This window comes from Palaemon carinicauda, chromosome 11 (genome assembly GCF_036898095.1).
Source record: "Palaemon carinicauda isolate YSFRI2023 chromosome 11, ASM3689809v2, whole genome shotgun sequence".
NCBI classification, from domain to species: domain Eukaryota; kingdom Metazoa; phylum Arthropoda; class Malacostraca; order Decapoda; family Palaemonidae; genus Palaemon; species Palaemon carinicauda.
The window spans coordinates 129,351,852-129,364,351 of NC_090735.1; the positions used below are offsets into that span (position 1 = coordinate 129,351,852).

Here is a 12,500-nt window from a genome sequence, read left to right on the forward strand (position 1 = left end):
TTTAGGGTACGTTAGAATTCGGTAAATCTCCCCTATTTTTTTTTTAGGTACATTGGAATATATGGCATCTTTTAAGTGTACGTTATAGTACAAGGTGGTACGTAAGATACGTGCAATAGCGTACTGGACATCTTGTAGGGTACGTAATAATTCAGTATGTCTCCTCTTTTTAGCTACACTAGAATATATGGCATCTTTTAAGTGTACGTTATAGTACAGGGTGCAACGTAAGCTATGGACAGTAGAGTACTGGACATCTCGTAGGGTACGTTAGAATTCAGTATGTCTCCCCTTTTTAAGTACATTAGAATATATGGCATCTTTTAAGTGTACGTTATAGTACAAGGTATTACGTAAGATATGTACTGTAAGGTATCTTACATCTTGTAGGGTACGTTAGAATTCAGTATGTCTCCCCCTTTTTAGATACAATAGAATATATGGCATCTTTCAAGTGTAGGTTATAGTACAAGGTATTACGTAAGATATGTACTATGTACTGTAAGGTATCGGACATCTTGTAGGGTACGTTAGAATTCAGTGTCTCCCCCTTTTTAGATACATTAGAATATATGGCATCTTTCAAGTGTAGGTTATAGTACAAGGTGGTACGTAAGATATGTACAGTAGAGTAATGGGCATCTTGTAGGGTACGTTAGAATTCAATGTCTCCCCCTTTTTAGATACATTAGAATATATGGCATCTTTTAAGTGTTGGTTATAGTACAAGGTGTTACGTAAGATACGTACAGTAGAGTACTGGGCATCTTGTAGGGTACGTTAGAATTCAGTGTCTCCGCTTTTTAGTTACATTAGAAAATATGGCATCTTTTAAGTGTACGTTGTAGTACAGGGTGCTACGTAAGCTATGGACAGTAGAGTACTGGACATCTCGTAGGGTACGTTAGAATTCAGTATGTCTCCCCTTTTTAAGTACATTAGAATATATGGCATCTTTCAAGTGTACGTTGTAGTACAGGGTGCTACGTAAGCTATGGACAGTAGAGTACTGGACATCTTGTAGGGTACGTTAGAATTCAGTGTCTCCCCCTTTTTAGATACATTAGAATATATGGCATCTTTTAAGCGTAGGTTATAGTACAAGGTGTTACGTAAGATATGTACTATGTACTGTAAGGTATCGGACATCTTGTAGGGTACGTTAGAATTCAGTGTCTCCCCCTTTTTAGATACATTAGAATATATGGCATCTTTCAAGTGTAGGTTATAGTACAAGGTGTTACGTAGGATATGTACAGTAGGGTACGTTAGAATTCAGTGTCTCCCCCTTTTTAGTTACATTAGAATATATGGCATCTTTTAAGTGTACGTTATAGTACAAGGTATTACGTAAGATATGTACTGTAAGGTATCGGACATCTTGTAGGGTACGTTAGAATTCAGTATGTCTCCCCCTTTTTAGATACATTAGAATATATGGCACCTTTTAAGTGTACGTTATAGTACAAGGTATTACGTAAGATACGTACTATGTACTGTAAGGTATCGGACGTCTTGTAGGGTACGTTAGAATTCAGTGTCTCCCCCTTTTTAGATACATTAGAATATATGGCATCTTTTAAGCGTAGGTTATAGTACAAGGTGTTACGTAAGATATGTACTATGTACTGTAAGGTATCGGACATCTTGTAGGGTACGTTAGAATTCAGTGTCTCCCCCTTTTTAGATACTGGGATGTTCAAGGATGGACCATAAGTTGTAACAGTTTTTTTATTGCCAACGATAAGTTTCAACCTGAAATACATATTCCATGTAATAAAAAATAATACAATCCAACCAGCTATACAAATTTTGAATTTCCCTAATTTCCCCGATTTAATCATCAAAAAAAAATAATATTTGTCCTTAATACAACCCTCATAGTAATTTACATGAACAATCCATATTGGTATGTATAATTTTAACAATAACTATTTTTATAGCAATGTAAATAAATACCACTTTAAACTGCAGTACTGTAGCCACTAAAACACTCGGCATCAAATTAAATGTACTCACACCATTAAACATTACTGTATATATACATAGAATCCAATTACCAATAAGGGCAATTCCAAATGAAATATCATATAACATCCATAATACACTGTATTGCACTCACTTCAATGGCCTCACTATCATAGGCCTTGAACCCCAGTAGGAAAATGCCAAACACAAATATCCCATCACCTGCCGGCCTTACATGTCACCGACTTCATTCCTGTGTCTACATCCACAAAAATAACACTTGCCACCACCAGTCGACACGATAGGCAGTACCAAAGTGGTTAGCAAATTTTTCGGTAGTTCGCCTGCTAACCGTGCGACATTCAGATATGGATAAGACAAAAGATATTCCAGATGCGCAATAAGTTACAATTCGCTCCAACCCACATCAACATTTAAATAAATATATCCTTATAGTATAATAAATTTTATCATGTTAATGATACACTCCCCCACCATTAGTGGCAAATTACCGATACCCTATCCAAAAGGGTCAACTACGTTTGAATACATTGTTCTTCTATTGGTAATAACACCACCAACCTGTGTACTGATCTACACATAATCTTATCCACTCCACCATCATATCCCTTCCCATGCTTTATAATCTTATACCTTAAATCAACATCACGGACAACGCCATCTTGTCCTGGATCAGCTTTAATCACCTGTGCTAGTTTCCATGCCCCCCTTACAACATTACTATCTTGCACAAGTACCACATCTCCAACTCTTACATTCCTCCTTGTTGTATGCCATTTCTGCCTGATTAACAATGAAGGAAAATAGTCTCGGTGCCACTTTTTCCAGAAGGATTCTATTATACTTTGTATAAACTTTAATCTCCTTTTGTGATCCCCACTAATATCGTACATCCCACTTGGACAAAAGCAAGTGGACCGACCAAGCAACAGATCATTGGGACAGAGGTATCCCCCCAACTCTAAACTAAATCCAGGTTTTGTACCAATTGGTCTTTCATTCATCAGATTAGCAATACTAAACAAAGCAGTTTGTAACTCTCCAAAATTCAATACAGAATCTCCCACACTAATACAAAGACACCTTTTGACAGATTTGATCAGGGCTTCACTTGCCCCATTATACCAAGGTGCGTCACTAGGCATATTAAAGATCCAAGTTACCCCTTCCTTTTCTCCAATGTTTTCTATTTTCTTGCTTGCTGATATCAACTGAGTTCCCTTATCTGAATATATAATTTTAGGAGCTCCTCTAATAGCAATAAACCTTTGAAATGTGGTCAGAAAATCATCAGTACTGTATCCTTCAGCCAAATCTAAGTGAACAGCTCTAGTAACTAAACAGTTAAATATAACACCAAAGGCTTTACCATGAGTTCTCCTTTTAACCGTGTCTCTTATTGTTAAGGGTCCAAACAAATCTATAGCTGTGTAATAGAAAGGTGGAGCAGGTTTCATTCTTTCTATCCTCATTTGACCCATGCATTGGTCTTCTAACTTCTTTGTTAACTTCCTACATGTCACACATTGATTTTTTATTGCCTTTATTATTTTTCTGGCCCCTGGAATCCAGAATTTTCTTTGTAACTTTGCCAGAGTAGTCTCTATGCCAGCATGGTCAACCCCATGTACATATGATATATACAATCTAGTAACTGGATGATTTGCTGGTAGCAACATATAGTCTTCTCTATTCCAATTTTCCTTTAGCCACTTAGAAATTCTTTGTCCTACTACTATGACTCCATTCTTAATTGAAGGTCCTAATCTTCTGAACCTAACTTTCCAATCAGTCATGTCCCTTTGCATCTCTCTAACCCACATTAGTTCTGCTTTAGTAATGCCTTGAACTGTTGGTTCCCTCAGCATACCCTTAAAGGATCTGCATTTGAAAACATTCATTACCCTGCATGTAACTCTTAGTAGTTTGTAATAATCACTAAATCTATTAACATCAACCATGTGTATAACATGGTTCTGACTTACTTTAGCAACAGCCATGACAACACCTACTCTATCAGTTAGTTCAATTTCACAATCTTGTTTGATAGGCCATTTTGAAATTGGTAATGTTAGGAATTTTGGTCCATTTTGCCAGGCAGAATTTTCACCCATTTTTTCTGGACTACACGGTTTAGAGGTCATATCAGCAACATTTTGAATCGAATCAACCCACCACCATTCCCTTGAATCAGTTTTTATTTGTATCTCTGCAATGCGTACAGCAACAAATGTGTTGAATCCATGGGACTCCTTTTGAATTTGTGATCTTACAATTGTCGAGTCAACTATGTGATAAACCGACTCAAACTCCCATGAAAACTCCTTTACTATGAGTTCTCTCATCCTAGCTGCTATGAGAGCACCACATAATTCCAGACGAGGAATAGACATTTGTTTCACTGGTGCAATCTTATTTTTTGCCATTATCAGACTTGATTCAAACTTACTATCACTGATTTGCCACCTCACATATGCACAAGCCCCATATGCTTGCGTGCTACCATCAGAAAATATTACTAGGTTCGGCTTACCAAAAGCATTAGATGGCTTTAAGGGTCTTCTAAAAGTTAATGACTCCAGTCCATACAATTCTTTGAAAAACGCTTTCCATTCGTTCATCATGGAATCATCAAGTGGATCATCCCACTTGATTCCACCACCATTTGAGTTTCCTTTGGAAATCATGGATCTCATCAAGATCTTAGCTTTGAGTAATACTGGTATAACCAACCCTAATGGATCATACAACGATGCAATTTGACTCAATATCTTTCTGCGTGTTAATATTTCTGGAAATTTATAATCAAATTCACTTATATCTAAATTTGGACCACTCCTAACCTTTCTTATTCTTGGTGTAAAGTTGAGTCTTACAGCAAAGGAAAAATAGTCATCTACAGGATTCCATTTTAAACCTAAGATTTTCTCACTATCAGATTCTATTATTCTTATATTGCAGTTTTCATAATGCCCGCTGACTATCCAGTGCTTTATTCTGAAACTTCCCTGCGACAATACCCTTTCAGTATCCTGTATCAATTTGATTGCATTCTCAATGGTATCAGTAGAATACAGTATATCATCTACATATGTATTATTAAGAATCATATCTTGCACATCCTGGGATTCCTTACCGAATTTTTCTACTGTATGTCTCAAAGCTACCATAGCTATAGTACCACTGGGCCTATCTCCAAATGTTACTGTGGTAAGAACATACTGATCAGGTGGCCTACTCTCATCCAAGTCCCTCCATACAAATCTATGTGTATGTTCATCTAGTGTGCTGAGTTTTACAGTATGGTACATCTTTGCTATGTCACCCACTATGGCTATATTATCTTGCCTAAATCTACACAACACTCCCAGCAAACTGTTCAAAATATCAGGCCCCTTAGCCCAAAAATCGTTTAACCTCTGTCCCATATAAGATGCTGAAGAATTGAAGACAATGCGCACTGGGGTTGAACTAGATTCTGGCTTCAACACCTCATGGTGATGAATATAGTGAATTGGGCCGTTGTACTCTTGAATCTCCTTATTAGTTAATTTCCTAGCTACTCCCCTTCTAACCATATCTTCAATCTCTTTCTGATATTTCATTGCATACTCATTCCCAAGTTTCCTTAATCTATTCTCTGTTGTTCTTAACCTGGCATTTGCTACCTTTATGTTATTTTTCAATTGATTTGGATCTCTTATCCAAGGATACCTTACAAACCAGCATTTCTGTTTCTCATCATACGTTAATCCTTCCTCAATCAATTTCATTTCCTTTTCTTCTTTCAAACTTACATAATTGAGTCCAGGACAACCTCTGCACATACATTTGATACATTGTGGATTACACCTTGTTCCCATTTCTTCTATGGCAAAAAATTTATCTAACTGATCCTTTAGATTTTCTGTTGGCTCAATATTGATTTCATTCAAATTTACTGAACTTGAAAGTTTATGAATTCTCACAAACACATGATTACTAGTATTAACTTGATTAGTAATTTTATCGTGTCTACCACGTATGCTGAACCCAAACTGATTTTCTAGCAACTGGAGACCCTTATTTGTTTCAACAACCCTTGGCAATATTTCACAATAATCAGCACCAATAAGCATATCAATTTCCCCATGTGGGCGATTCAGCTCTAAGTTTGATATTCCCTCAAAAAGTTCAGATACCCTGGATAAGTCTACTTCCTTGATTTTGGCTGTTATTTCATTAATTCCAACAGCATTCACATTCCAAACCTTACCAGATTTATCAATTAGTGGTACACAATATTCGTTGCTTGAGTGATATTCAACCGCATTGCCCACCTTGATCATGGATAAATTTATATGCTTTCCACTTAAACCCAATTTCTTAGCCATCCTATTTGTTATAAATGAAATATCCGCTCCTGGATCCCACAATACACTAACAGGCCTGTTCTTACTATTCACCATACTGATATTCAATAACACTGCAAATCCCTTTTCTGATACCGCTTTGTGAATACTATTTTCTACTCTATCGGAATGTAACAGTGGATGATGATTACGATTGCATGGCCCTTTACCTTCAATGATGACATCACACAATGTACCAACATTGCAGCTACGAGCAGTATGATATCCCCTTAGACACCTAAAACATATTCCATTACCCTTTATAATCTCAAATCTTTCTTTGCTACCACAACCATTAAATTTATAACATTCTGTTATATCATGACCAATTGAATTGTGTAACAGGCATCCTATCCCCTTACTCTCTGCCTTAGGTTTAATACCTTTAACCATTTCTGTCAAGTTAACAATACAAGATTCAAATTCCTTATTTTTTATACTTTGTTCTTCCCCAATTTGTTTCACCAATTTTATCAATTCCGATTCATTCTCAACTGTGCTGTCAACATGATAGACTGTTGCCTTATTATCACTACCGCTACTCCTAACATTGGAATTCATATATTCCAAAATTTTTCTCTCCTTCTGTAAGAACTTCAACAACTCTGGAAACAGATTGCTAGTTACTGATACCTCATCTGCTTTAATTACCCATTCTCTCTTTTGAAGTGAAGGTAAAACCTTTTCTATATGGCTGACAACGTTTGCACTATTAAGTTCATCAGAGAGATTTACCTTTTTTAAATCAAGCCAACATTGCTCAACCTGATCGACCATTTTAATAAATCCTTTGGTATCATTATCGTAAATTTTCTTTAGAGATCTAAGCTCACCAACCACTAAGTCTACAATCTTTCTGGGATTCCCAAATTTATCATCCAAACGTTGAATCATTTCATCATAATTACCCTCTGAGCCCTTCACTGCTTGAAGTGCTTCTCCACCTAGACACATTTTGAGAGCATATGGATCAGTGCCATATATACTCTTAACTAAATTCTCATAATCTTCCTTAAAAGTTGGATAGTTTCTTAAATTACCTTCGAACATTGGTGGTTCAAATTTCTTTACTTTAACCTTCGATTTATCTGTTGCCTTTACACCCTGGACACCTTTGAATATTTTTGCACTTACTTCACATTTTAATCTTTCACTATCTAGAATATATTGTTGGGCTTCTTCTTCTAAATTACTATCGGCTAGCTTATCCTCGTTTTCACATATAAAATGTATCAATTCATCATTTTGATACTCTAAGCATTTAAAGGCTTCAACCATTTCCTCATAGTTCTTCGTTAACACTAATAAATCATCACCTCGATTGATTCCTTCATTGCACATAGTTACCTTCCTGGTGAACTTCCCTTTGCTGATTGCCCTCTTCCTCTTCAGGGCGACGAGTTCCTCTTGCACACCCATGGCGGTTGAAGTTGAAATGTACTGGGATGTTCAAGGATGGACCATAAGTTGTAACAGTTTTTTTATTGCCAACGATAAGTTTAACCTGAAATACATATTCCATGTAATAAAAAATAATACAATCCAACCAGCTATACAAATTTTGAATTTCCCTAATTTCCCCGATTTAATCATCAAAAAAAATAATATTTGTCCTTAATACAACCCTCATAGTAATTTACATGAACAATCCATATTGGTATGTATAATTTTAACAATAACTATTTTTATAGCAATGTAAATAAATACCACTTTAAACTGCAGTACTGTAGCCACTAAAACACTCGGCATCAAATTAAATGTACTCACACCATTAAACATTACTGTATATATACATAGAATCCAATTACCAATAAGGGCAATTCCAAATGAAATATCATATAACATCCATAATACACTGTATTGCACTCACTTCAATGGCCTCACTATCATAGGCCTTGAACCCCAGTAGGAAAATGCCAAACACAAATATCCCATCACCTGCCGGCCTTACATGTCACCGACTTCATTCCTGTGTCTACATCCACAAAAATAACACTTGCCACCACCAGTCGACACGATAGGCAGTACCAAAGTGGTTAGCAAATTTTTCGGTAGTTCGCCTGCTAACCGTGCGACATTCAGATATGGATAAGACAAAAGATATTCCAGATGCGCAATAAGTTACAATTCGCTCCAACCCACATCAACATTTAAATAAATATATCCTTATAGTATAATAAATTTTATCATGTTAATGATACAATTAGAATATATGGCATCTTTCAAGTGTAGGTTATAGTACAAGGTGTTACGTAAGATATGTACAGTAGAGTACTGGGCATCTTGTAGGGTACGTTAGAATTCAGTGTTTCCCCTTTTTAGGTACATAAGAATATATGGCATCTTTTATATGTACGTTATAGTACAAGGTGTTACGTAAGATATGTACTGTAGAGTACTGGACATCTTGTAGGGTACGTTAGAACACAAGGCAGAGAGGTCTAATCGAAGAGTTTGCGCGCTTCATTCTCAAAGGGATTAACGGGGTTTGATCGTCCACCGAACATTCAGTTGTTTATGTAACTTAATTTGTAAACCCGTTGAATCTCTCTCTCTCTCTCTCTCTCTCTCTCTCTCTCTCTCTCTCTCTCTCTCTCTCTCTCTCTCTCTCTCTCTCTCATTTTAATGATTTTCAATTCTATAAGTTAAATTCAAGTTGTTTGACATTTGTTTGTGTTCAGGATGTGATATCAAATGGAAAAACTTGCATTAGGGAAACGCGATGAAGGAAAGGGATATATTCAAGCCCTAGATACTTTTTGTTTTTGTTTTTCTATTCTATATTCAAGTTCTTTAACGGGTTTTCGTGTTCTGAACTTTGTGATATCAAATGGACAACTCTTGCATTAGGGAAACACGATGAAGGAAAGCCTTAGATACTTTTTTATTTTTTTCTATTCTATATTCAAGTTCTTTAACGTGTTTTCGTGTTCCGGACTTTGTGATATCAAAGGGAAAACTCTCGCACAATGTAGGAAACGGATATATTTAATCACATTGCCTCGTAGTTTGTATGTCCGAGTAATTAATTAAAATGAGTCATCGTCTGTCTTGAATTTGGCTGCCTTGACCCTCACACCTCTTAATACCCAGGATTTATGTGCTTGGATTCATCCTCAAGTCTATCTTCCTTCGCCCCGTCATCCTTGCTATCTAATTCCCCCTTTCGCATCGCGCCATTGTCCAGATGTACGAGAATAACGAGAGGGAAATGGGAGTAGTTGTTGTTTTTTCTGTTGTTATTGAAAGAAGAAGGAAACCGGGAGAAGACCTTGGTGATGCCTCACGCCGTTAATCCGCGGTGGTTGTAAACACCAGTGCCTGCCAGGAACTGGGCAGCTCTCTCTCTCTCTCTCTCTCTCTCTCTCTCTCTCTCTCTCTCTCTCTCTCTCTCTCTCTCTCTCTCTCTCTCTCTCTCTCTTGTGTTTATATTATACATATAAATAATGTATATATGTTTATAAGTATGTATATATTATGTACTTTATATATACACACACACACACACACACACACACACACATATATATATATATATATATATATATATATATATATATATATATATATATATATATATATATATATATATGATAAATTTTGCACATTTAGACGTGTGTTTTCCTATTCAAATAAGCCATATATTACGTTAATGTCTCAACATATATGGCTTTGTATATATATATATATATATATATATATATATATATATATATATATATATATATGTGTGTGTGTGTGTGTGTGTGTGTGTGTGTGTGTGTGTGTGTGTGCGTGTGTGTGTGTGCGTGTGTGTGTGTTTGCTGTTTCTATGTCTGGTTTTCTTTTATAATAGTGATCGCACTCACGAACGCACTTGTCCATTTGATAACTGTTCGTGAACTTTCACTCATTTACCAGCTTTCTACCATTTCTTCGCATCATCTTCTCTTGGAAAGTCCCTTCGGGTGGACCCTCCCTTCTCCCCCATCCCTGCTGTCATTTCATAGATGTTATAGATTTACAAATTATACGTTTTTTGAATGGCGTAGTTGACATACTTTTCAGATGCTCGGATTTTCTTATTCGCCGGAGAATAGGATTATTATTATTATTATTATTATTATTATTATTATTATTATTATTATCATTATTATTATTATTATTATTATTAAAGTTACAACCCTGGTTGGAAAAGCAGGATGCTACAAACCCACGGGCTCCAACAGGAAAAGTCAAACAGTGAGGAATGGAAATAAACTATATTTTACTAATGAATAAAGATAAAAAAAAGATATTTTAAGATCAGTAACAAACAACGGTGAAATAAATGTCATGCATTAACTATAAAACGTCAGAAGCAGGTCCTCTGAAAACTATCTAACTTTTATAATGACATCCAAATTTTATGGTTTTAATTGAATAATCTTTAATTTTTTTGTATATATAAACTAAATAATATCGGCGTCAATGACCTTAGATGTCAGGATGCCTGAAAACCTTAAATCAATCAATCAATTAACTATAAAACGAGGCTCAAATCAGCCGGTTCAGCATAAAAAAACATTGGCTGCAAGTTTGAACTTCAGAAGTTCTACTGATTCAACTTACGAGATTTGGAAGATCATTCCACAGTCTGGTCACAGCTGGTTGGCCAGGGCACCAGCCAACCATTGACATACAGCCACTAAAGAGTTATTATATCCTTTGATTTACCAGGCAGTACTACATTGGATCCATCTTTCTGGTTACGGCTCATTTTTCCTTTGCCTGCATATAGACACAATAGTCTGGCCTATTATTTCCACATTCTCCTGTCCTCATAGACCTGACGATACTGAGATTATCAAACGATTCTTCTTCACACAATGGGTTAACTGCTGCACTGTAATTGTTCAGCGACTACTTACTTCTTGGTAAGGGTAGAAGAGACTCTTTAGCTATGAAAAGCAGCTCTTCTTGTAGAAGGGCTCTTAAGAATTAAAAAAATTGTTACCTAGTCTTGGGTAGTGCCATAGCTTCTGTACCATGGTCTTTCACTGTCTTGAGGTCGAGTTCTCTCGCTTGAAGGTACGCTCGGACACATTCTATCTTATTTCTCTTCCTCTTTTTTTTTTTTTTTTTTTTTTTTTAAGTTTCTTTTTAGTTTATATAAAAAACATCTATTTTAATATTATTACTGATCTTAGAATATTTTGTTTTGATTGTTCATAACTTTTCTTGTAGTTTCTTTCCTTGTTTCCTTTTCTCACTGGGGTATTTTGCCCTTTTGGAGTCCTTGGGCTTATAGCATCATGCTTTTCCAAAGAGGACTGTAGCTTGGCTAGTAATAATAATAATAATAATAATAATAATAATAATAATAATAATAATAATAATAATAATAATAATTATAATAATAATCAATCTTCATCATCATCATCATTATTATTGTGTTGGAGACGTGATTTTCTGAAATGGGATTCAAAACTTTAGCAGCTTTAGAGCTGTTGATAACCACATTTGAGAGGGGAATTACACATTTGAGAGGGAAATTACCATATTGCAGATTAACAATTTTCAGAAGGATTAACATTTTAAAACCAAGAGACAAAATTAACTACACCACTAAAGATTAGGTGGAAATTTTCAGTAATGAGGTGATTAAAACTCCTGTAACTCTAAGTACTAAAGTGATTAACCAAATGTGATCATAGGTGACGTCACGTCACTCACAATACCTGTACTCTTCCTCCGAAAATTTCAATGCCTTCCTGAAATCATCACCCCCCCCCCCCGTATAGTCCATTTCTTTTAGCGATGCATATTTGCACCGACTCGCAGGGGTGCCCTTTTAGCTCGGAAAAGTTTCCGGATCGCTGATTGGCTGGACAAGATAATTCTAACCAATCAGCGATCAGGAAACTTTTCCCAGCTAAAAGGGCACCGCCGCGAGTCGGTGCAAGTATGCGTCGCTAAAAGAAATGGACTATAGTTATGAATGTGGAGGGGGATTTTTTTTTAATTCATCGTTTCAAGTTTTTGCTTAGCTTGATTTTGGAATGGAAATGAAACGAATAAGCTCAGAAGAGTATCATTCACACAAAAGTTACTTATTTTTACGTTCGAGTCCATAAAGTATTGTTTAGTTAATTATTGTTT

The 12,500-nt window shown here is 35.9% G+C and overlaps 2 protein-coding genes across 3 annotated transcripts in view; one reads left to right on the forward strand and one right to left on the reverse strand.

The window, feature by feature from the left end:
• Mrtf (Myocardin-related transcription factor) overlaps positions 1–12,500 on the forward strand; it is a 253,621-nt gene that overhangs the window by 127,703 nt on the left and 113,418 nt on the right. The window lies entirely within an intron of this gene.
• LOC137649484 (uncharacterized) lies at positions 2,505–7,799 on the reverse strand. Its single transcript, XM_068382467.1, has one exon. The coding sequence runs from the start codon at positions 7,797–7,799 to the stop codon at positions 2,505–2,507; it is 5,295 nt and encodes a 1,764-aa protein (XP_068238568.1).

Coding starts and splice junctions, on each gene's coding strand:
- LOC137649484 (XM_068382467.1), bottom strand. CDS start 7,799: ATGGGTGTGCAAGAGGAACTCGTCGCCCTGAAGAGGAAGAGGGCAATC.